The sequence below is a fragment of the Danio rerio genome, chromosome 11, assembly GCF_052040795.2.
Source record: "Danio rerio strain M-AB ecotype USA chromosome 11, GRCz13ab, whole genome shotgun sequence".
Lineage (NCBI taxonomy): Eukaryota > Metazoa > Chordata > Actinopteri > Cypriniformes > Danionidae > Danio > Danio rerio.
This window is the reverse complement of record NC_141031.1, coordinates 26036192-26061501: the sequence shown is the minus strand read 5'-3', so window position 1 is coordinate 26061501 and position 25310 is coordinate 26036192. Positions and strand designations below refer to the sequence as shown.

At 36.3% G+C, this 25310-nt stretch overlaps 1 protein-coding gene across 3 annotated transcripts in view; it reads left to right on the top strand.

Annotated features, from left to right (window-relative positions):
- The window catches only part of pik3c2b (phosphatidylinositol-4-phosphate 3-kinase, catalytic subunit type 2 beta), an 80417-nt gene that overhangs the window by 30546 nt on the left and 24561 nt on the right, over positions 1 to 25310 (top strand). For all 3 annotated transcript variants that reach the window (XM_087273522.1, XM_087273523.1, XM_087273524.1), the window contains exons 11-15: positions 1606 to 1801; positions 9810 to 9932; positions 10355 to 10522; positions 13582 to 13693; positions 24005 to 24147. In XM_087273522.1, the coding sequence (XP_087129648.1) occupies positions 1606 to 1801; positions 9810 to 9932; positions 10355 to 10522; positions 13582 to 13693; positions 24005 to 24147 (742 nt within the window). The remainder of the gene's footprint in view (positions 1 to 1605; positions 1802 to 9809; positions 9933 to 10354; positions 10523 to 13581; positions 13694 to 24004; positions 24148 to 25310) is intronic.

Sequence of the window (25310 nt, the reverse complement as noted above, 5' to 3'; positions counted from 1 at the left end):
AAAAAAAGCCAAAGCAGCAACAACACTACAAGATTATTGTTATGTTTGCCGTAATAAAAAACACTAAACACATGTGGGCATTTTTCTTTTTACTGAACTAGTTTGCAGTAACAAAAACTGAAAAAGAGTTGTACAAAGAGTGGCCAACACAAAATACACACGTTCCTAAAATGCGAGTTCCATCTCACACTCAAAACACTAATGTGCAATTATACAATATAAATAACGCACTACAACATACAAAAGAGAGAGATCGACTCAGTCAATAACCTCTTTAATAGTAGTTAAAAATTACGCTGTTTTTCTCTTCTAAGGGCTTATGCGGCCTCTGTCGCCATCTATTGGATAAACAACGTTAACCATCTTTGCTCCATGACAGGCTAAAATGACCACCAACGTGCTGTCTCTCAGATATTATAAATATTTAAAAATAGGCACTATCCTTGTAAATAAACTGCATAGTTGCAATCTAAACAACTCGACTAAAAAGCCTCAAAAGTTCATTATATTGTCAACAGCTTCAATATTTGTCAAACTGTAGAGGGTCCTCTGCTTATTGCTGTATGTGGACGGAGTAATACACAAGGGTGAAGGGGCGACACGAGTGCTGTTATTTGCAGATTATCGCATGACTATCCGCCAATCAGATTCAAGAACCAGACAGAACTGTATAAATAACGATAAACAATCTTCAAATCACCATAACAGCATCAATATGTAGATTTTGTTGAAAACCAGATAGATCAGTGGTTACAAACTCCACAGCCCTGCATAGTTACGCTCCAACCACTTTCAATTCACACCTGTTTAAATACTCTAGTAGTCTTAAACTGTGGTCACTCTGGAGTTTGAGCATGCGAAATTCTGTCGTGTGCCGCTGCGAAAAGGGGCGGGATTAAACCAGATCATTGTACATTTAAAAAAAAAGCGAGCGATTGGTCCATGTTTTAAATTTCTGTCCAGAGAGGTCATGCTTTGATCCTGGATTGGTCTCGTGCAGTCAAGTGATGTGATTTCACAGGTCAGAGTTCACCAAGCTTGTACTTTGCAAAAACAAAACTGTGCAGAGCTGCTGCCCTCTAGGAATTAAGTTTGAGACCTATGAGATAGATAAATAATAAATAGGGAGTACTATTGTTTGGAGGATTGAGTGTTAACAAAATGGATGCATCTTTAGCTTAGTGTTAAGCAAGTCCATTTTTATCTTAATACACATTTATGTTATCACAGATCTAAGATCAGTTCAAACTTGACTGGCCTCTTCCTGTTGAGGACATATGCAAGTGTGTGGTGTTTGTTGGAGGATTGTGTTTATGTTGCATCCTGCAGCGAGGAAGCCTGTGATCTCAGATATGAGTAAACAGGAAGGATGAGGCCCATGTGTGAGGCAGGAGATAATATTAATGTCCCCCTTTTTAACTGTAACATTAGAAGGTGACATCCTACTAGGGCTAAATCCAGCTTTCAATGAGCAAAAAAGCACAAGATTTGAGAAGTAGAGTAAAGGGTTAATCAGAGTAAAGCATCTCAAAAAGTAGTGTAGATATTGATGATATTCAATATCAGAATTTGTGCGCAACTTATTGTTTTTCTCTATATTTATAGTGGCAATTGTCGAGAAGTTGACTGCAGCCATTTTGGATCTTGTGGAGCTGTACTGTAGTACCTTCAACGCTAATTTCCACACCATGCCACACAGCAGCAGATCCACAGCCCCAATTCAGGAAGCTGGCATGGTCACCAATGTGCTTTCCTTCAGTGTTTACGCCGCTCATCGGGTCCCCATCACGTGGGCTGCCAGGTATTACAATGTTTCTTGGTTTCGCCTCATCAGATTTTGGGAAATTTTAAATCTTATTTAACAAGGGTGCTTTATATTGATTAAAAGTTACAGCAGAGTCATAATGATACAAAAATCCTTTTGATTTTATCAGTTTATGACAAAATGTGTCAACCTTGTTCCTTTTGGTCGCCACATTAATAGATAAATTGGATTTATTGAAAACAAACTGTTTCAGATAACTTTTGTGAAAAATCGGCACTGAATAATCATGGTAAAATTCTATCATAGTCTTTTTTTTGTATATGGGAAAACATTTAAGCAGGGTAGTAATGTACTGTCATTTGACTTTGCATATAAGTCACAGTTCCCATGAAATGCCAAGTAAAACAACTGTTTTCAGTATTGTTTACAAGTAATTACAGTGCTCAGCATAACTGAGTACATTCATTGATTTGAAAATGAATATTTTGATCCATTTCTCAGTGAATATAGGCAATGTATTTTGGTGCATTTAAACCAAACAGATTTATTAAACAGATATATTTATTAAATTAACATTTTAGTCGCCAAACATATTTAGAAATTGATAGATAATTCAATTAAATTCAAGCAAAATATTGCAAAAAATTACAATCTACAAAATTTAAACTACATTTGTCAATTTTCTTGCCTCTTGTTTTTTTTCCTCTTTTTAAAATTTGTATTTAATATTATTCTATAACATACATTTGGGTGTGCTAGTTTGTGGACTGGTATCGTAAGTTATTTTGTTGGATAAGCTCCAGATTTGGCTTCAGTACTGACTAATCTAATGTATATGCACATATATAATATTGGATAGCTTCCTATTAAACATATGAACTTAAAAGATAGATTTGTGGGGGCTGTACTTGTATATGCTATGCACTGTATATTACAGTTATTAGTGCTAAATATTTTACAATTTATTTTAATATTTCACAGTACTACAGTTTGTGTTTTTATCCAATAAATGCAGCGTCGAGTGAGTATAAGCACTTGTGAAGATGGCAAACATTGAATATGAAAGGAGCTTGGGCTGTCATTTTGAATGAGATCAGATTTGCAGCAGTGCACATTCTCATGTTTGTTTTGCAGACACAAACCTATTAAGAATCAGGACTGACAGGTTTTTCTGTCAAGACTTTATGGTATCGTCTTACATGCTGTTTGCTTCATTTCTGCAAACAAAAAACTGAAAGTAGGAAAATATTTAAAAGCAAATAACATTCGAGAAGCATCTTTTCGGCAAAACATTGATTAATAAAAAAATTATAATTATGGTCCTGGATCTTGGCCTAGTTTTAATATCAGATTCAGTAGCGTTTAAAACATGTAGTAGTAGGATTTGGACTAATTTTTGTTCAAAATTACACCACACCAATTTGTTCTTCGATTTTTAGCTTGTAAATTTGTGTCTTTTTTTTAAATCCACTTTTTTTTCCAATGTATTTTTATCATTTATTATTTGAGTTTTTCCTTTTTATTGTTGAACACAAAAGAAGATATTTTGAATGTGATATTTTGGTATTTGGAAATTTGTAGCCATTGATTTCTGTAGTATTTTTTGATTTGTCTTTTGGATAAGACGTTAAACCAAGGTTTTCACTCTCTGTGGCCATTAAAAGTCCCATGGCACTTCTTGTAAAGAGTAGCGATGTGACCCCCGTCTCCTGGCCAAATCTCCTCCATTGGCCCTTAACCATCATGGCCTAGCACTCATCCCTATCCACCGAATTGGCTCTGTCACTGTCTCTCCACTCCACCAATAGCTGGTGTGTGGCAAGCGCACTGCCACTGTTGTCCTGTGGCTGCCGTCACATCATCCAAGTGGATGCTGCACACTGGTGGTGGTGTGGAGAGACCTAACTCATGATTATGACCATACACGATAAATGCGCTCTATAAATACACATTACATTTTTGGGGAATAAGGATGTCAATGAATACCTTTTTTCAAATGATCTTTAACAGAAAAACAAAGCTCCTAAATGTTTGGGAAGTAAGCCGTAAAAAAAAGAAAAGTGTTGCTTTTTTTCTCTCTTTAAATCATGAGGTCAACAGAAATTAGACCACAGGAAAAGTTGAATATTATGGAAATGATGGTTTGAGAGATGCAGCTGTACACCATCTGTCCACATTGCTGATCCCCTTCAGTAATCCAGCAGGATTATTTGGCATTGCGTTGCACAGAGAGACCTCTCGAGATCCACATTCCCTCATTTCTCACTCCTCTCCGTCCCAACCCAGAATTGCCGGCGTGGAGAGACAGATGCTGGCCAGCCCTAAATGTCAGCACACCTCGCCCAGTCGTTCAGTGATCAACTCATTCGGGCTCTTTCCCTCCCCCGCTCAGCATAGGAATGGTCTCTCCCTCCATTGACCTGCTCTTTGTTTCCCTCTGAAACTGATGCTGAGTGTGGAGCGAGTCTTTACAATGGGGTGTGTATGGGAACTCGGCATCACCTTTGACCTCTAGAGGCCAGGCGGAGGGCAGGCCAGGCACCTGTGCAGTGGTGACGGGACGGCTGGCGCTCTCTTGCGTCCCATCTGCTTTGGGCAATTAGAGTCAATCAGAAGGGGCTGATCTAAAAGTTCTGTTCTGCTGTAGGACTTTAGACTGTAGGCAGGGATCTTTTAATTGCGAAGTTTCATGTTTTTGTGCTCGCTGTTTGCTTCATTTCTGCAAACAAAATATTGAAGTAGCAAAATATTCAAAAGCAAATCACATTTGAGAAAACTCTTTCAGCAAAACAAGGATTTATCAGGAAAAATAATTACCATCTTGGCCTAGTTTTAACTTTGCAGGGTCTCCGCAAGGTCTTAATAGTTGATAAATCAATTATGAGAAAATGAAGGCCCTTAAAAGCTATTAAAGAGCCTTAATAACGTTTTTAAGAGTTCTTAAATTTTGTTCAATTGTTGTCCAAAGTGTTTGACTCCAAAAAAGCATAAATATATTTATTTTCCTCGTAATATTAACAACAGCATGCTCGAGCCATGAGGTTGGTTCTGGCCAGGGCGGGTTCACCCAAGCTCCTCCGTCTGGGTAATGTCATGTGACGTAATATGACGCTCTCCACATGTAGCGAAACCATATAGCGAAATGCATGGCAACATGGAAAAATGTAGGTTTGCATACTTCTGGTTGGAGAAAGACGAGTTTAAACAGTGGCTGAAGCCTGTCACCGAAAACAACAGTGAAATTAATTCTTTCAAGTTTTGTTTCTTCCGAGCTCATCTGAGTTCTGTTGCATGGTTGTGCTCCATTGATTTATTTAACTACAACTGTTTATTAAGTTAAAGGTTTGATGCTGATTAGAACTTGAAGTGGCGATAAGATCTTAAAACATTCTGAGAAGGTCTTTCAAAAGTCTTAAAAAGATTTTGAAATTACCTTTAGGATTCCCGCATATACCTTGTTTAAAATTAGGTAGCATTTTGGAATCTCTGCTCTTAAATATTGGCCTGATTTTGAATGAGTTTCATGTTTTGTCATTGAATGCATGTTTCTATTCTGGAGGGCATGAAAACAGGCTCTTCAAGCTCTAGAGCTTTGTTGATACTCGCCTCCTATAGTAAAACTGTGGTTAGAACCGGCCAATTTGTTTAAGTCTAATTTGGCCTACAAACACCACAGACATGCAAACATGATACACTGTAAATGTGAAGTTAAATTAAGTTAGCTTAAGTTCATATTTATGTTACATTAAAAGAGCACTCCACCTTGAAAAGATTCCTAGAGTTAAACTGTTAACTCAAACAAGTTTTTTAATCCATTTAGCCAATTTCTTGTTCTGGTGGGGTCACATTTTTTCTCAGTTTAACCCAAAGTGACTTGTTAAAGGAGGAAAAAAAGGTTTTCGTGCTAATTAACAATTTTGAAGTAGTCTAAGTGCAGAGTGTATGTGTGAGCCCAATGCAGGAGTGCTTTAAAGCAATGCAGTTTAACACTAGCATATTGCTTTATTCTTATCAATGACACACATTCAGTATTAATCCACACAGTGACAAAAGCTGAACTATTTTGAAACGTGACCAGTGCATGTGTGTAGTAACAGCTGACGGTGGCCTTAGCAATGACAAACAGCAGTGGATCGCGAGCTCAAAAACGCATTTAAATCCGTTAACAAAGCGGCACGCGTTGCGTTTTTAACGTGGTTTTAGACGCGATATAAGAATATTAAAAGTTAACCTGATACAGTACAAGCGGTTACAAGTAACAAAACACTTACAACACAATTAAATACATAATTTGCAAGCTAGAAAAACGAGATGGTAACCATAAAGTAACTGATCCATGAACTGTGTACTGTAAAGTTCCTGTCAAGCACTGACAAAGTCCCTTACATCAATAGTCCTACCAAATGGCTGACGAATCCCCCACTACAAGCATATAGGTTGCTAAAGCGCTCGTCAGAAAAATGATGGGAACACGGCACAAGTTTGGACTATGATGCTGAGGTATTTTTGCAAAAATAAACTTCAACCACTGACTCTTCACAGCCTCATCTTTGGGTAGGGAAAATAACACTAACTTTCCCTCACATCTCAGAGCCCAGTGTCTATGCGACTTGATTCATCTGCTACAGTGTTTGTCTTCCTGTACAGTTTTCCTTCTACAGTGTTTGTGGGTGGGGCCGGGGTTTTAAGTTTTTCCCTGGTCTTTGCGCACAACAAATGGGCGGGGTTTGAGTTCCATATCAACTTCACGCTGGCATGGCTAAAGACTCGTTACAATGGCAATTCATTCGAACCACTCTGAAATGACTCTTTTATAGATGAATCAATAGTTTTAAACATGGCACACTTTCAGATTTAAGCCTTAGCTGGATACTTTACTTCACTTCACGTGCATTGAGTTTGATTTATAAAATTCACAAATGGTTTAATTTTTAATAGCCGTATTTCCTGGAAAATAACTAGCAACAATATAAGGGTGTACTTGCACTATGCTATCTGAACCATGCCCAGGCCCGTTTCCCAGATCGTTTGAGAAGTGTGAGTGCTCTGAATCAGGCTCAGGCGCGGTTCATTTGGCTGGCCCTGGCCCGGTTGGAAGAGGTGTGCCAGAGCGTGGTTCACTTGGGGTCAGCGAAACTGAAGACACAAGGTGAATTTTAAGGGATGGTTTCATATGGATTTATTAATCATTCTTACTGTTCAATGAATGCAAACTATCATAGATTATTCAAGACACAAACTTTATGATTGTTTTATGAGCGTCAAAAGTGGCTGATCTGTTTGGCTAAATCTTTGACCGTGTCTCACAGCATCCCAAACAACTAAAACGATATAACTAAACAAATTTCCGCTGTGCTGAGCGAGAGCGTTTCATTACTGAACAGCGCATCATCGATGACGTAAGCGTGCTTAGGCGTAAATGCAATGTGAGTGCGGGCCATCGGGGACGGGATGGGGACAAGCATGCTTCGGCCCGGTTCAAGGCAACTGTACATAGTATGAGTACACTCTAGGTGTCACCAGGCCAAAATTGCATTACAGAAAAATAAAATATATTAAGTTACATCTGGTATGTTGAACTAATGTAAATAAAATGAAAAATGAAAAAAAGAAAAAAAACCTTTACAAACATTGTAACCATGTATTTAGTTTTAGTCAATCCACAACAAATACTTTAACGAATCTAACAAACTCGTCTCCTTATTTGACACTAAATCAAAGGGATTGTGTGCTTTGTGCATATTTTGCTAAATGTTAATTATAATATGATGTGGTGTTTCAGAAGTCAGCTTTCAGATGATAAAAATCATTATTCTGTAGGATATACTAATGAAAAATAACAATAAGATCATAAAATTGTAAAAAAAATATTAATAATAAAAGAGAGAAGCTTTAAGGGCTCCCTGTGGTTTTCCTGCCATTTATCTAATAGTAATTTTAAGGAAACAATAACCATGGTGCTTTTACTCTGGAGTGTTTTTCAGAATCCTCTGATCAGTATTAGGATTAGCAGCATTAGTATTGCACTCACATGTTTTTTCTTCCCTCTCTGGTATTTCATTTAGCTTGGGAATGTTTTTACTTCTATTTAAATCAGTCTCGGGAGAGTTCATTTTCCTTTTAAGAGTCTCTATAAGTGCTTAAATTGAAGCTGAATGATGTGGGAGAACATCGTATAATGTTGGGATTAGGAGAGACGAGCTGGGGAAAAAAGGTGGCGGAGTTTCTGCAATCATTAACCAAGCTCACGAACACTATATATAAAAGCATGTCTGCATTAGTAAAGACTCAAGTTTTCTAAAGCTTTAGGAAGACTTTTTTTCACTTTTGATTTCAAAACAATGTTTGTTAAAAGTGACTTGCTTGTTTTTTTTGTTTTTTTTTTGCCAAATTTATTTATTAATATTTTGTGCTGATACAATAGCATAGACTTACAAAAATAAGTAAAACACTGTTCTGCTTTTTCACAACTAAGAACAAATGACCATGAAAACAATATAGTTAATAAAAAACACATTAAATGTAAATAAATAAATAACAATAAACTAACAATAAAAGTTTTTTCCCCTTCTGCTTCAATATCAATAGTGTTAATATAATTCTGTAATTTTGTAAAAAGATTTCAAAGACCCTCCTAATGAAAACAAACAAAAAAAGTATTTTATCCATCTGTCATATAAAGGTGGAGATGTTTGTTGCCACTTATAGAGAATAAGCCTCCTAGCCACTAATGTGGTGAAAGCAACAACATTCTGTACTGTTAAAGGCAAATTTGGCCTAAACAGAATTCTGAATAGTGCTGTTAGAGAGTTTGGAATGGCTGATATGTTTGTTTCTTTAAAAGAATCAATCATTTTAGATCAAAAAACTGTCAAACTTGGACAAGACCAAAACGTGTGTGTGATTTGCTGCAGATTGTTGACATCTATTACAAGTATTACTTCTATTTGGGTATATTTTGGGTAAATTAGCACTAGTGTAGTGTGCTCTGTGAAAAATCTTGCATTCCATTTAAACTGTATCGAGCACTTGTGAAGAACTATGTACAAAATAGAGTATATAATCCCATTCTATTTCACTGATCCCTAACTCTTATTACCAAATATTCTTAGGTAATTCAGAGGAATTAGAATTAAAATAATTTATTGACAGATAGATGATGGAGACTAAAAGGACCATTAAAAAAAAAAATGTTATCATGGTGAATAGTTTGTTTTATAATATTTAATTGTATTTTTTATCAGTTTATTTGATTTTATTGTAATATTTTAGATTTTATTATATTTATTTTATCCTGTTTATTCATTTCTTTGGACTGCTAATTGGTATTACTATAAACAAATCATAGCTATATACAAAATAGTTTTTGCTATGGGGATAGTTTCAGCTGTGACATGGTTTTCTCATGGTCAAACATTTTTTTGTGCCTCTCTTAATCATGCATAGTCTTCCGAGAAATCAGTGCTTTTAAGATTATTTAAATATTAAAAGATTCAGTCCCCCCAAAATGAAAAGACTTCTCATTTATTCAGTATTCAAATTACTTTATTCTCTGAAACATTGATGGAAGTTTTTTGTGGTCACTAACTTGAATGTAGTTCTTGAATGTAAATGGAACTACACCAAAATCACCAGCACGGCGTCCTAAATGCACTCATGACTTGTAAAATTCGAAGTCTTCTGAAGTCTTATTGTTGATATAAATGGGGAACAGACTTCTTTTTAAAGTTTTCACAAAACAAATTATGACATTGCAGTCTTTACCAGATTTATTCAGAGAAACGGCAACATCTGGTTTGTGAATGAATTGTTCTTTAGAGTCAGATCTCTATATTTTTTGATGATTCAGAAGATCAAGTACTTTAAACCAGGCTGAATGAATAATTCACACGTCTGACTGATCTGTTTTCCAAAATCAGCTCAATTTGTTCATTACGGTTAGCAGTTTTCCATTGATCAGTGTCTTGGCTTCTGTTAGATCTAACATTTTGCTGATCTCACCCTCTTTTTCTGCTCTCTCTCTTGAACAAAAACACACCTACAGCTATGAAAATTTCTTCCTGTCCTGTTCTCTCACCCATGGCGGCGTGGAGCTTTGTGCCCCTCAACACACCAGTAAACAGTCGGTCAGCAAATATCTCTTCCACCTGGTGGTGTGGGACCAGAGGTGAGCCTGATGCCAATTTACATGCTTCACAGTACAATGAATACATCTACTTTGCATTGTCGAAAAAATAAAAATGGCCTAATGTTTGAGCTTGTTAGTTTACTTCAGATGTCAACTTCGAGAATAGCTCGCCCAACTCCACTTCCTGTGGCTGTTTTTGCACTTCTTACTGTAGAGTTTAGGTATTGTTCTGGGATATTTTAGTGCGCAATTGTCATTTATTTCCTTTTTCCTGTTGAACATATATTTAGGTTCATGTATGTAGGTGTGTATATGCATTATTATAGCTCCAAGTGTAGGTGTTAAAAAAGGTGGTATTTGTGTTCTTAATTCTAAATTTGCCTGTTGTGGAGGCCATTTTGCTATTTGGAAAGTGTGATTCTGACTGCTATTATTTTAATCTCTTTTTTTTTCCACAACAGAGTTTGCTTCCCTGTTCAGATCAACCAGTTGCCGAGGGAGTCACAGCTGACAGTTACGTTGTATGCCACCCCTTTACCACCCCCTGGAGGAGCGGAGGAGAAGAGCAAGCAGAAACGCAGCATTGAATCTTTGGGTTGGGTCACCATGCCTTTATTCAACTTTAGACAGTAAGCATCTGCTTTTATTTAAATATTTTAGCTCTCAGATTTTTCTGTGTAAATTAATGATGTCATTACAGGTGCATTAAGTAGTATTTGAATAATGATTTTGACCAAAGTGTCAGACCAAGCCCCAAAACACACTTGCAGCCAATCAGCTGTTAGAGGCGGGTCTATTAATAGTCTCAAAAGGTGCGTTCAACTTGAACCACGGCTGCAGCCGGTGATCAAGATAAGTCGAGCGCAGGCAGGGGCGGAGTTCAGGGCTTAAAGTTGCAGCAGTTATAATGACTAATCACAGGGCGTCATCATTTATTTTATTATTTTTTTATTTATAACAACAAAAGATGTACTGTGTATATATAAAAAAGAATACAGTCTCTACAAACTATAGTTCATTTTAAACTACAAGTGGATTCTGAATTAAATATGAATTAAATATATATTATATTTATTTACATTTATAGATATAATACTTTTCAATATACATTAGTGTAAAACCTAAACGAAGGTGTTTTTATTGGGTCTTAAACAATGATTAAGTTTATTTTGGATAATGAAAGCATTTTCAAAAAAGCACTTTAATTCAAAAAGATTGAACAAAAGGACAGTTCTAAAATAAGTGAGCTACACTTTAAGTAGAGGAAAGAGCAGGTACATCAATTCAACTTTTAAAGTTTGTGCATAAACGGCTTGACAGGAATTTATTTTTATAATCATATTTAATAAAATAGTTCTTTAATTGGTTGAAACCTTTAAGGGCGTCATGATCAATGGTGATGATTATTTTATTACAAGTCTGTAAGACTTATTTGAGTTAATAGTTAGGTTATTCACTAAAATATATAATTTAAATGAATTCAGTAAATGGCTGTATAAAGAGTCTAAAATAAACCTATGCATCAATCTATCATTTATAAACAAATTATTTAACAAAAATGATACTTGTAGTCTTTTAATAAGCATGATGTAAACAAGACAGAGATGGCTATAAAAAGTTAATTGTTTGTTTTAAAATTTGTGAAATGGAATCCAATATGGTTGTTGCCATGAGCTGAACTCAGCCAATCGTTTATTATCGGTGTCATCATCGCAGCTCCTGCAGTCGCTCTTCAGATGCTGCACTGACTAAGTCTGCTGTCAGATCTCGGAGCGCTGTCGCGATGCTTTGATGCCACATGTGACAGTCATATGGTGTCTGCATAGCCGGATAAGTTCTAACCAGCATGCACTGCTTTAAGACAGATTTCGATTGGTCTGCGCAGCACTGCATGAAGTTGAACGCACCTAAAAATACCAAAAACAGGCGCGGTCTTGTTGTGGTGTGAGTTGTGCTTGTTTTGAAGTTTTCAAATAGCTGAAAATGAACTGTTTAATGCATCTTTAATGATAATTGCATGAATTCAATCATACTGGAGGGCATGAAAACAGGCTCTTTAAGCACTAGAGCTTTGTTGATACTCACCTCCTATAGTAAACCAGTTGTGGTGATTAGAACAGGCTGACTTCTGCAAGTCTGATGCGGCCTACTAACACCACACACATGCAAACAGTTTTTTTATTTATTTATTTATTATTTATTTATTTGCCCAGAGCAAATGCGTGAGGGCAGGTCTGTGCCTGATCAGAATTGCGCAACTGGATTATGCAGAACACTCACATGAAAAAAACAAACAAACAGGAAAGAGCGGATGAAGGGGATGATGCCGTCTACCACTTCAGAAGCGTTTACAGACGAATTAATATCAAAGAAAAACAGCACGATGGTAATATGGGAATATTTTGGTTTCAAAGTCACAGACACCAAACAAAAACAGGTGATTTGTAAGAGCTGTCGCAGAAATGTTGACACATGAAGTGGAAATAGAACAACCATCACCTAAAAAAACACCACAGGCGGCTATATGAGGAGGGTCTTGCAAAAAAATTCATCTGATAGTATTGCCAATGACACTCAATCTTGTAAATGTTGGGAGTAAGTTAATATCTTTTCAGTTTCTTTTTTTAACGAACCTTCGCTGCAGTAAGAAGCTATGATACAGATTATTGAGCTGAATCTTGACTTTAAAATTAAATCGCAGTATCTGTCAAAAAAAAAATCACAATTAGATAGTTTCCTTAAATCGCACAGCCCTTCTCTTAACTGTCAAACACCTTTTAAAATGCTTTTTCGGATGCGAAAAATGGAAAATAATTAACCCGGTTTTAATTTGTTTGACAGATGTAAGTTAAGAAGGCAGCGTGTTTATACGACTGACACAACGTGAGGTGTAATTTATTTTTTAACGTGCGAAAATTATGGACTAAAATTTTGAATTTGGTGTGCAATACCAATTCAAATTATTCAAACGATTCAGTTTTGTTTCCAAGGAGGTGAAAGGCAGATGTTTATATATCAAACATTTTTTGTTTTGTTGGAGCTGAATAACATAAAATACATGTATATACATAAAGTACACATTTAAGATTCCAAAATCGTAATTCATATGAACCTACTTTCTATTTCACTTTTTAGAAATCTCTTCCTTTTAGAAGCATCAGAGTTTTCAGTACAATGACAGAAATATCTCTTATTTTGGTTAAAGGCAACATGGGGATGAATTAATAATCATAGAATTTCTGCTTTATGGTATCTATCACTTTTAAAAATATCTAATTTATAAGAAGGAAGTTAACTGATCATTAAAACGAACTCAAATGCACGTCAGAGTCCAAATAATTAACTATACATCTTAGTAACATGCCATACTTATATTTTTTTCTACTTCAGAAAGTGTTAACTGCCGTAATATTTACTCAACAGCCAGGCTTACGTTGTGTAAAGATGTTCTTTAATTCTTAGGAAGGTTGACTTGTTTGCTTTAGGATCTGTTTGCTGGATTAATATTGTATTACTTGGGAAAAAATATTTATCTTTGCTTCCAAGATAAGTTCAGAAATGAACTCAGCAGGTCAAGTACGTATGTATTTATACTCCATCTTTGTCCACATCCTGTTGTTGCTTGTTTCTATGCATCCATAAAAGGATGTTAGGTGTTTTCTGACCTCGTTTTTTCCTCTTCCTTTAGTGTTCTGACCTGTGGGAGGAAGCTGCTGGGTCTCTGGCCTTCAACTCCAGGCAGTGGAAATGCTCGCTCCAGTACACCAAACTTCAGCCAGCCTGACAGCGTCATCCTACAGGTTCGGCTTTTTGCTTTTGTGTAATCATAGAGTAAAATGTTTCCTGCTTGTCCTACTTTATAATCTATGACAGTCAACACTGACTCGCCTACAGTTTCAGTAAACTCGCATTTACTCTTCACTCATTTTCTTTCACTCATCTCCTCTTGTATTTTGGTTGATCTGGGTCTGTATTCACAAAACATTTTACCTTACTACTAAGAGTTTTTTTAAATGCAGTAAATGATTTAAGATTTATTTTCTCTTAAAAAAAGCTCTTCACAAAGCTGCTGAGACTAACTTTCAGTAAGCAGTAGAGAGCAGTCTTAAGCTAAGGGTAAGGGCAGGGTTGTCCTATGGATTATGTCAGCATGTTTGCTAACAATGGGCATAAAGATTGGCTGATGGGGAAGGGGATTCTGTCAGATTTATTAATGGAAATTTTGTAGAGCAGGAAATTCGAATAAAGATTATAAAATCCAGGCTAAGGAAAGGGTTACATTCGTATGCCTCATTCAGATTAGCAGCACCTCTGCCTGTCGCTCTTGGTGGTGATCTGCTGCAAACACAGGTCTGTGTAGATATATACGACACGAATACAACCGCCCTCTGAGAGAGGATCACGTGAGCTCAACTGGTGCTCCTATAGGCTGTCGCTCAAGAAAGTCACTCTTCATTAGCATATATTTGAAGGATTCTCAACTTTGTTGTGTCACTGGACACCCCACCTGATCACCAATGGTTGCCTTGTAGACTGAGGTTGCTGAAAGTTGCTCGCTCTCCATTGAAATAAACAGTCGCTTGTCGCTTTGTCTATGCGAGTCGCTTGTTGTGTAAATGAGACTTAAATGCGTGCCCTTTGCTTTTAGAGATTTAGATATAATTTTTTTTTTACTTATAAGTTAATAATTAGACAAATAAATTTCTTTAATATTTGAAAATGTTTTGAAAATATAATAAAAATGGCTTAATGTGTATTTCTAAAATGTATATTTGCATAAATATATATATTTTGGCTGTTGTTGAGAAAAAAAAGAGTATTTGTCTTCCATGATTAAGGTAAAAACTTTTTAAAATCTCATTGTGTTCATTTTCAAGCCATCTTCATCTTTTAGGAGCCATCTTCTATACTCCTTGCATTTTTCAAATTTAGGAGCTAGTTTTAGTGCTAAAACCATAGAATGTAAAAGAAATGGATGTAGTATCCGTGACAACACCCATAGGTTTCTGAAGAGCACAAATGAAGCTACGAGTCATCATCGATCCCACCAGGGGTTACCAAAAAAGGGCAAAGAGGCGGAGCATCAGAGGAGCTACAGATGCCTGCTAGCATTTTGCTTAGACAGGCTTTTCTTTGGGAGAAACTCTTCATATTACCTGCAACTTGTTTGTGTTTCGACCACATGAACTTGGTTGTATACTATATCAATAAAGTGTTTAGACTTTTAAAAACGCTGTTGTAATGCAGGAAAACGTAAATTACTTCCATAACCTTTAAATATAGTCTGTGTTAGTAAATGCAAGGCTATTTCTGAAATCCAGGCATAACACTGTATGACAGCATTTCTGATGACTGTTTTATAGCCTACAGCTAATAAATCTCTCAGATTCTGTAGTGCTTTCAAGTTCTAAAGAAAATAATTTATCATAAATTATCTTAAACAAATACATTTATAGAGCTGGTATACAAGTATATAATTTGACTCACCTTGGAAATGGAGGCAATTTGAATGGTTTGTGAGCAAAAGAAAGTGCACACGGCATGCCATATTGTCTGATAACTGTAGGAAATAATTCCAAAAGGTAATTTACTTGTGTATTGTGTATGCTAAATTTAGTATTACAATCAGTTAACATCTGGAGTTCTTGGAGCCAACCCCCAAAGGCCAGTCAATGAATTGCAGTTTCAGTTACTTTTGTATTGGCTTCACTAGGTAGAGCGGGATGTTGCCGCTTGGCTAAAACACTTTGTAAAATAGAGCAAAAATGTAGGAGTTGTAAATTGAAGACTGATGCCCATTATTTTTTTTCTCATAAATCAGCAAGGAGATTCTTTTAGATCTTTCTTTGAGATTAATGTTTTGTTAATAACAGACTGTGTGTTTTATTTAATGTCACTTTCATTTTTTTTCTAACATCATTTATTTAAAAAGTCACTAATCGTTACTTTTAGGGAAAAGTGCACTGGAAAATGTTAAAATGTGAAAGTTTATAAAAAGGAAGAATATATTTTTGAGTGCATGTCTGGATAGATTATATTTGACGGAGTATAATGAAAGTTATGTTCAGCGCTTGGCTCATAAATTGGGCGGTAATAGGGTCGGGCCAGCGTGCTAGTGGAAATATAAGGAAGGAACTGTCCTGCTTCTCGCAAAATGTTCTAAAAGTAGGTCAGATAGCTCTGCAGAGAGAGAGAGAAAGAGAGAAAGATGGATGCAGAAGTATTACTTTTAAATTCATATAAACAGCCCAGAGCAAAATGCAATGCTCAGGAAATATTCTGACAGCACAAAACTAGATGTTTTATTTAGATGTTTTGTAGCAAAACTACTAGAAAAGTAATTGAGTTCAGTGTACACTTATAAACAGTTTTTTAAACTATTCATTTAAACGCACAGATTGATTGTCCTCTAATATCTGCATTTTTTTGTCTGTCTGAACGTTATGAGCAGTAAAGTGTCTTTGGTAAATATTCTTCTTTAAAAGCAGTCATCAGTGTCATACAGTTATTCAGATGTCTTGCTTAAATGCAAATTTTTTAACAACTCGTATCAATGATGAAAACGGTTGTGGTGCTTAATGTTTTTTTTCCTATATTCAGAATAGCCTGATGAATTTAAAAGTAAAAAAAAAATTAAACTAAAAGTAGCTGGTAAATCTTCCTGTTTCATGTACTTGTAATTAATGTATAAAGCCTTGTTTATACTCGACACGTTCGATTGAGTACGAATGTGCCATCATCGCTGTGTTTGCAGAGGTTTGCTTGTTGCGTGCAACAATTTCAGCTTGCTGAGCGCACAATTTTTTTTAAAAACTCGAGCGTACAGTTCACGAGGTGCCACGTTTCATTTGAGTTGAATATTTTGAAGAGATTTTGTCTGAAACGGGTACGACGTCCATGCGTGATCATAGGGATAACCAGATGGACAATAATTATTGGATAGAAATTGCAACAGTGGGAAAGGAGGAAAGTCTTTTTGTTAAAAAGTTTAGGAAAACTTAAGATAACTGGAAAAAACTTTGATTACTGGAAAATAATATTTGAACCTATTAGTTTACAATATACTGATGCCCTGTTTTTCTCGGCTTTATTGGTAATAATGGTTTATTCTTTCCATAAAAAAAATATATATTTGTAGAGCAGCCCGTGTTCTGTTGTCAATAATATTTTAATAAACTTTAAACAGTAAAACTGTCCGAGATATGAACAAAAGCAAGTGAGCAACAAAGTTTGATTAAAAAAAAATCTTGAATGATTATAAAAATCTTTAGAATCATTGAAATAATTTATAAAAGTTATAAAAAATATATATATTATTTTAAATATCTTGAACAATGTTAATGTTTATTCGTCTGGATTTACGATGGGGTTCTTTGACCACCCCTCTAATTGTAAAGAAAATCACAAGGTATAAAAGCCTTGTCTGTTTTGTGAGGTGCGCGCAGTCAGCAGAGGTGCGTGATGTGGCATCAGGCGAAAGTATAAATCAGGCTTAATAATGACACGGGTAAATGGCATACTGGAGGGCATGAAAACAGGCTCTTCAAGCACTAGAGCTGTGTTGATAGTCACCTCCTACAGTCAACCAATTGTGCTGATTTGAACAGGCTGACTTTTGCAAGTGTGGCCTATTAACACCACACACATACACATTTACATGTGTGTGTGTGTGTGTGTGTGTGCGCCAGTTCCTGTGCTAAACAGACATTTAACTGACTATAAGAAACTTTGCAAGTACTTGTCAATTTACACTAACCCTAACCCCAAACTAACACACTACTTATAATCTAATGAGAGTTGATGACATGTTGATGCAATGTAACTTAAATTCAAAATAATCAAAATAAAGTGTGAGCTTTTTTTCTTATTCCTGCATTGCACCTCCATAAAAGAATCATGTGTGTAAATACAAGAATGATTGTCATAACTTATAACGATAGAGCAGGACCACATTAATAACTGACTTAAAGACTGAAGCTGCAAATCCAGCTTTAAATTACAGAAATATATGAAATGTTCAACTATATCCTATAAGAAAACAGTTTATACAGTATTGTTAAAATCAAAGAAAAGAAGCTATGGTGAGCATGAGACCAATCTCAAACATTTGGCCACCATTCATTCATTCGTTTTCTTGTTGGCTTAGTCCCTTTATTAATCCGGGGTCGCCACAGCGGAATGAACCGCCAACTTATCCAGCAAGTTTTTAAGCAGCGGATGCCCTTCCAGCCGCAACCCATCTCTGGAAAACATCCACACACACATTTAACCCATACACTACGGACAATTTAGCCTACCCAATTCACCTGTACCACATGTCTTTGGACTGTAGGGGAAACCGGAGCACCCGGAGGAAACCCACGCGAAGGCAGGGAGAACATGCAAACTCCACACAGAAACGCCAACTGAGCCGAGGTTCGAACCAGCGACGCAGTGACCTTCTTGCTGTGAGGCGACAGCACTACCTACTGCGCCACTGCCTCGCCCGTTTGGGCACAAGTGTAGATTAATTTGCTGTTAAAAACAAAAGTGAAGCACATATTAATGTAGATCTGTCTTAAATGAGGATGAAACACAAAAAGAAGTTTCTTGAAAAATGATCTAAACCTCTACGCTTTGACCCTCATAGACTTGTATTTTCTACTATGGAAGTTAGTGGTTACAGGTTTTCAGTTTTCCTCTCAATATCTTCTTCTTTGGTTTTAACATATTTAATTATTTATTTATTTAATGAATTGTATAAATTTTGTTAGTCAGATGCAAAAACAGTCCAAAAAACAACATTTATTAGAAACAGGAATTTGCATTTAGTCGAATTTACGATCAGTAATGCACAATTTAATGCATATCAGCTTAATGCATTTATTTTGAAATGAATGAATGAGAGAAACTAAATGTATTGCCCTGTCTCTTTTAAAAATGGCACTGAAGATTGCTGAAAACACACACACACATTCAATCATCACAAACACCTGAGACCTCCCTCTGCACACTGAGTCACCAGTTCCTCCACATATATAAAATCCTCCCTTAACACATCCAGACGTGACATTTTCACCACTGCTCTGTCTGTAAACAGCACTTCCCGCTGGTATTGTTCTGAATCTGTTCGGTAGATCACATGCGCACATGGTTTTCTCTTCACTCCGACCAAATTCCCACCCTCCACTCAGCCCTCCAACTATACAGTCCCCCTTTCCTCTTTCTGCCATCTCCCTGTGCCAAGCCGGCCCATAGTAGTGCCAATAGTGCTCTTTTGTGCCCCAATGCCACGGCTTTGTCTAAGGGCACTGGGCTGTGCAGTTTAAACTGGGACGGATGCCTGTTCGGTTGGGTTTGCCCCTCATTAAGGTGGTGGGGTTATTCAGGTTATTCAGTGTGAGGTGGCAGATTTCCCTCAAACTGCCCTGTTAAAACGGCCCCACGGCTACGATGCGTCTGGGTGTGATGACACATCTGGGCCTCGTTAAAACCGCCTAAACGTGCACTCGCTCCCCCCTAGCTTCTCTTCTTGTCCTATACTGGACTGCTTTTCTTTCACTCTTTTTCGCTGACCCCATTTTTCACATTCTTTTCCTTTTCAATACACGCATGTATTTGATGTTTTGCCAAACTAAATCCTTGACGACACTTTTTGTACTGCACCGTTGAATCTGCTGGTGGAGTTTGTAAATGAGTATAAATTAGAGTCCTGCTTTTTTCCTTGATGAAAATGTCTACTCATTAGAAATAAAATAATAAAACATTTCTGTGATGAAGAATTAGAAGAATAAATCAAAAATGGGCCCAAATACACCTAATTAAATCATGATATGGACAAAACTTTAATATTAAAACACAAAACCGTTTCAACTTGATGGAATAGTTTGAAAGAATAAAGAATACATTCACATCACGCTGCCTTTATAAAATAAAAAAAATAAGCTAAAAAAGAATCTATTTATATGTATTTATTTATTTTATTTAGGTTTTTTTTATTTATTAAAATTTTTTTTATCAAAGTGATTTGGAAAAGGACAAACTAAAACATTAAAGTTAAAAAGGAGTATTTTATATTTGTTTATTTATTTATTAATTTAAAATATATTTATATTTTTTATTTATTTCTTTAGTTATTTTCTTTTAATTAAAGTGATTTGTAATTGGACAAACTAAAACAATAAAGTCAAGCTGAAAAGAGTGTTATATTTATTATTTTTTTTTATTAGTTTTATTAAATTTTTATCTTTCATTTTTTTTCATTTAGTTTTTTTTTTATCAAATTGATTTGGAATTGGACCTTTTCGGCTTAGTCTCTTTATTAATCTGGGGTCGCCACAGCGGAATGAACCGCCAACTAATCCAGCATTAACTAAATCCAGCTGCAACCAATCACTGGGAAACACCCATACACACTCATTCACACACATACACTAGGGACAATTTAGCTTGCCCAATTCACCTGTACCACATGTCTTTTTTGCTGTGAGGTGACGCTACCCACTGCGCCACCGCATTGCCCCGGAGTCTATTTTATATTTATTCATTCATTAAATGATAAATAATTAATTAATTAATTTATGCTTTTAGATATTTTAAAGTGATTTGAAATTGGACAAACTAAAACATTTCTATGTAATAAAATGGTTAAAAATGTAATTGTGTATGTTGTAATGAAAGATACACTTTTGAGCTGCATGTGTGAAAAGATCACAACAAGTGTAATCTGCTCATCAAATTGAATCTTTATATGAATACAAAGCAGTCTTTGTGATTTTCACACATTGCCTTGTCATTTCTTGTAATGATTGCTATTGGCATTGTTAGAATTAATGAAAAGTGGCTGGACAACTGATGAGTATTGATATTTCATATACGTTTCTATTATTAAATACTTGTGTATTCTAATATACAAAGCATATCAGGTCACATTACATACATATTTTTAGTTACATATTTCATTTTTCATAAAAGTAAATTACATTTATTATCATACCACTTCACCTTAATTTATGACCCAATAAAAGCCATCTTCACTGAATGAACTTTATTCTGAGCAGAAGAGAGCTGCCCAGGGGTGTTACTGACTTCCTTCCAGGTGGCAACATTTGTTGTGAAGGTCATGAAATGCATGAGAGACTTCAGCAGTCATTATTGCAGTGTTGTGTTTTTTCTTTTTATTCTGCTAATGGATGAAGTGTGATGCTGAGAGGCATATGGCAGTAATGATTGGATGGATTTCAACATAGACTGACAGAAGTGTGAAAACAGCCCCAGATGCCCTATTATAAACCATCATTTATAGCTTCATTTGCTGTCCTAATAGAGTTTTCTTGACTTCAGATCTGTTTTAGTCACTGGATCTGTGCGGTTGTATTTTGTTTTTTTCACTTTTCAGCTGTGTGTGTATTGGAAGTCTGCTGTTATCGTTTAGTGTGTAATTTGACGTGTTCAAGGGGAAAGCCTCAGCTGTTCATGGTGCTGTTCTGGCTTTCAGCGCTCATGTTAACTGCTGCCATCCGTGACCGTGAACTTGACTCTTTCTGCTTCGGATCATAAACCTTCTAATTTCACTCTTGTCCCATCTTTGCACCCCATGAGCTGGAGAAAATGTTACCTGTGATAACCATTTGTTTTCTTTATATCCTTAGTGCTCCATTGAACAGAATAGAGTTGTTGGGCTACATGAGTGATCTATGAATATGACGTAGTGATATGATTTTTTTATTTTCAGGGGATATTAAAATAGCATTTTAAAAATCATTAGAATGGGTTTTAATATAAATTGTCACAAGTGACAGTTTAGCTCAGGGCTGTTCAAACTCAGTTCTGGAGGGCCAGTGTCCTGCAGAGCTTAGCTCCAACCGTAATCAAACACCCTCTTGAACCAACTAATCAAGCTCTTACTATATATTCTAAAAAACTTCCTGGCAGGTGTGTTGAGGTTGGAGCTAAACTCAGCAGAACACCAGCCCTCAGAGGACCGAATTTGGACAGCCCTGGTTTAGCTGGTTCATTCTGATGTGGTGACCCCTTATAAAGCAGGGAATAAGCTGAAGGAGAGCGAGTGATGTTATGATGTTAAATTATACTTAAAAATGTTAATATAACTCTTTCCATGATTTACTTCATTTCTATGCACAATGACTCAAATGTATACAGAATAAAATCATTTAAAACAAATATTTACATGCACTGCCTGGCAAAAATAAAAATGCTACAAAAAATATTATGTTGGATTTTTATTGCAGTGATGAATATATATTTTAGCTTCCTATATGTTCACCTTTTCTTTTAAGTAAGCTTTTTATCGGGCTGAAATAAAAAAAAAAAACAATGCTAAAAACTTTTTCATGCATAAATTGACTCATAGTTGAACTAAACCTGAACATCTTTGGGATGTGGATGGCATTTTGAAGAAATAAAAATCTATAAAAAAAAGACATTCTGAAGTATTTTTGGCCAGGCAGTGTACACACACAGAAATAAAGGTACAAAATCTGTCACTGGGATGTTACCTTTTTTAAAAGGTACCCTTTTGTACCATACAGGTGGACATTAGTACCTTTATGGTTCACTATCCGCATTTTCACTGTTGGGCCAGTGTGAGCCAGGGCTTTTATCAGGCTGTGGTTGAGCAGTGAGGCCGAAATCATGTCGCGTTTCCACTGTCGGGCTAGTAGCTTTCAGCGCGTCATGCAAACCTCGCCCCCAGTACATCCCCCAAATCAAATGTCACGCAACCCGCCCACTTCAGCGGGAATCAGGCAGATAAAGCACACATCACATTACCACGAAACCATTCAAATAAAGACAACCGAAACAAACAACAGACACGTTACTGTACAGCATTACATTATATGTGTATACGCACATGCCTGTGTGTTTCCATTCATCATATTCATTTACTCGCAGACCGACTGTTGGCATCGTAGATCGAGTGGTCTCGCCACTAACAGAGGGACCCAGCGCAGTGAACGCACCCATCCATAATATAAAACCACAGAAATTATCAGTTAATATCGCGGTAGATAATGTATTTTATATCATCCTCGTTTAGATAGACGCTGTCAAATAATTAGCCCAAATGCTCCGGAGACACCTGAAACATACCTTTTTAATAGGTGATTTCCCTTTATTTAAAGATTTTGCATATTATTCTGTGATCTTAGAGTAAAGGAAAGTGTTAAGTGATTCAGTACATAAGAGCAAGTAATAAAATGTAGCCTTTATTTCGTTGCGCTCAGCAGCTTTTCACTAATAAAGCTCTACATGTATTTAAAATTTTATTTTTTAAATTTTACCACGTCATATAAAAACATACACACTTGTTTTAGGACACAGAACACATTTTGAATTTGCAGTTTTCCCCGACGTGTTTGTAAAGCAGCGCTGCAGGACTGCGTGACAGAAAAAAAGGCAGCCTAGTTTCTGATTTCACTCACCCATTAATGCTTTGCTTGCACGATTTGATTAATACCATCGTATCCAAATACTTTATAAATAAGATTTAAATAAGACTGGGGGGTCTCCAACCACCATTTGTGTGCAGCATCCACTTGGATGCGACTGCAACCACAGGACAACGACGCCAGTGCGCTCACCACACACCAGCTATTGGTGAAGTTGAGAGACAGTGAATACAGCTAATTCGGTGGATGGGGATGATTGAGAGGCCATGATCGTAAGGGCCGATTGAGGGACTTTGGCCAGGACACTAGGTTTACACCCCTACTCTTTACGAGGAGTGCCAAGGGATCTCTAATGACCACAGAGAGTCAGGACCTCAGTTTAACGTCACACTGACAGTGTAGTGTCCCCTTCACTTTTACTGGGGCATTAGGACTCGTACAGACTGCAGGTTTACTAACACCACTTCCAACAGCAACCTAGTTTTCCCATGTGTTCTCCCATCCAGGTACTGACCAGGCTTAGCCCAGTGAGTAACTGGTCTTGGGCTGCAGGGTGATATGTCTGATAATGGAAAATCAGAAATAATAAAAAAAGACTAACGTAAGCGCAGGTGCCGTTCAAATTATTATGTCTGTCCCATAATTGTTGGATTTGCCATTTCAAACTATACTGTAGTTTTTACACTCATTTGTTAATAGTGACTTATTTTTGTCTTTCAGGTGGACTTTCCTACCTCTTCTTTTGAAGTGCGCTTCAGCACCCCTGCTCCTGCTGAGTTCAGTCCCCAGTATGAGTTCTCCCACCTGGACCAGGTTAGCCAGAGACAGCTGCATGACGTCCTGCACAAGAAGTCCCTTTTCTGGTAAGCAGACTGCCTGAAAATTCTAAACTGCACCCTGATTTAATTAAAGGGATAGATAGTTCACCCAAAAATGAAAATAATCACTCTACAGTTGTTTCAAACCTGTTTGGGTTTGGTTTTTCTCTTTAGATTAAAATATATTCAGATAATGGTGGCTGTACATTTTTTCCCACTATGAAAATCAGTGGCTAACAAACACTTCAGGCAGATTAACTACTAAGTAAATGTTCAATTTTGGGTGAACTGTCCCCTTAATATGTTCAATATCTTTCTTTAAATATTCAAAAAAAAAAATGTCTGCATGTATGCCTGTGTCAGAATCTAAAGTATATCTTGGTTGGAAAAATACAATATCTAAACACTTTATAATTACCATTTATATTAAACGGATTGTTCATCCAAAGTAAAGGGGACCTTTTCTTTTCTTCATTAGAACATTAAAGCAGATTATTTTTGCTGAAACTGTGGTCTGGTGATTTCACGATGCAAAACAATACAGTGAGATCTCATAAAACAAAACCAGTAACATTTTTGGGGGTATTAAAGGGGTTGGTTTACCCATCAATGAAAATGTTTATAAATGTATACCTTTGTGTTTCTTTGTAGAACACAAAATAGATATTTTGACCATTAACATTAATATTCATACCATCCTCTTCAAATTATCTTTTGTGTTTAATTTAAGAAATAAAGTCAGATAGGTTTGTAAAAAGTGAGTTGAGTAAATGATGAGAGAATTTTCAGTTTTGGGTGATTATTTTTGATTATTTTGCCTAAAATTCCTTTTGCAATGCAATACGTTGATATCTAGTCATTAAACTTATAAAAAGTTCTGCTTTTACAGGAGAAGGGTTGTTTAAGTGCAACGGCAAACTCAAATGACCAGCTCATGAAATTTCAGATTCAGCTGTCGTTACTCATCATTCATATTTTAGCGACTCGCAGCATGAAATCATTTTTCCGCTCTCAAATGAGCATGTCTGCTTGGGAACACAGGTTGAATAAGCTCAGTAGTGGATATTGAGATGATGATCAGGCACATACGAGAGCAGACGAAACCAGCTGTTGTAGCAGTTTGTGTCAGATCCTTCCTCATTGGAGAGAGGAATAAAAGCACTCGTTGTCCATTTCCCTTTGACCTGAGCCTTTTTGCATCTTAAACT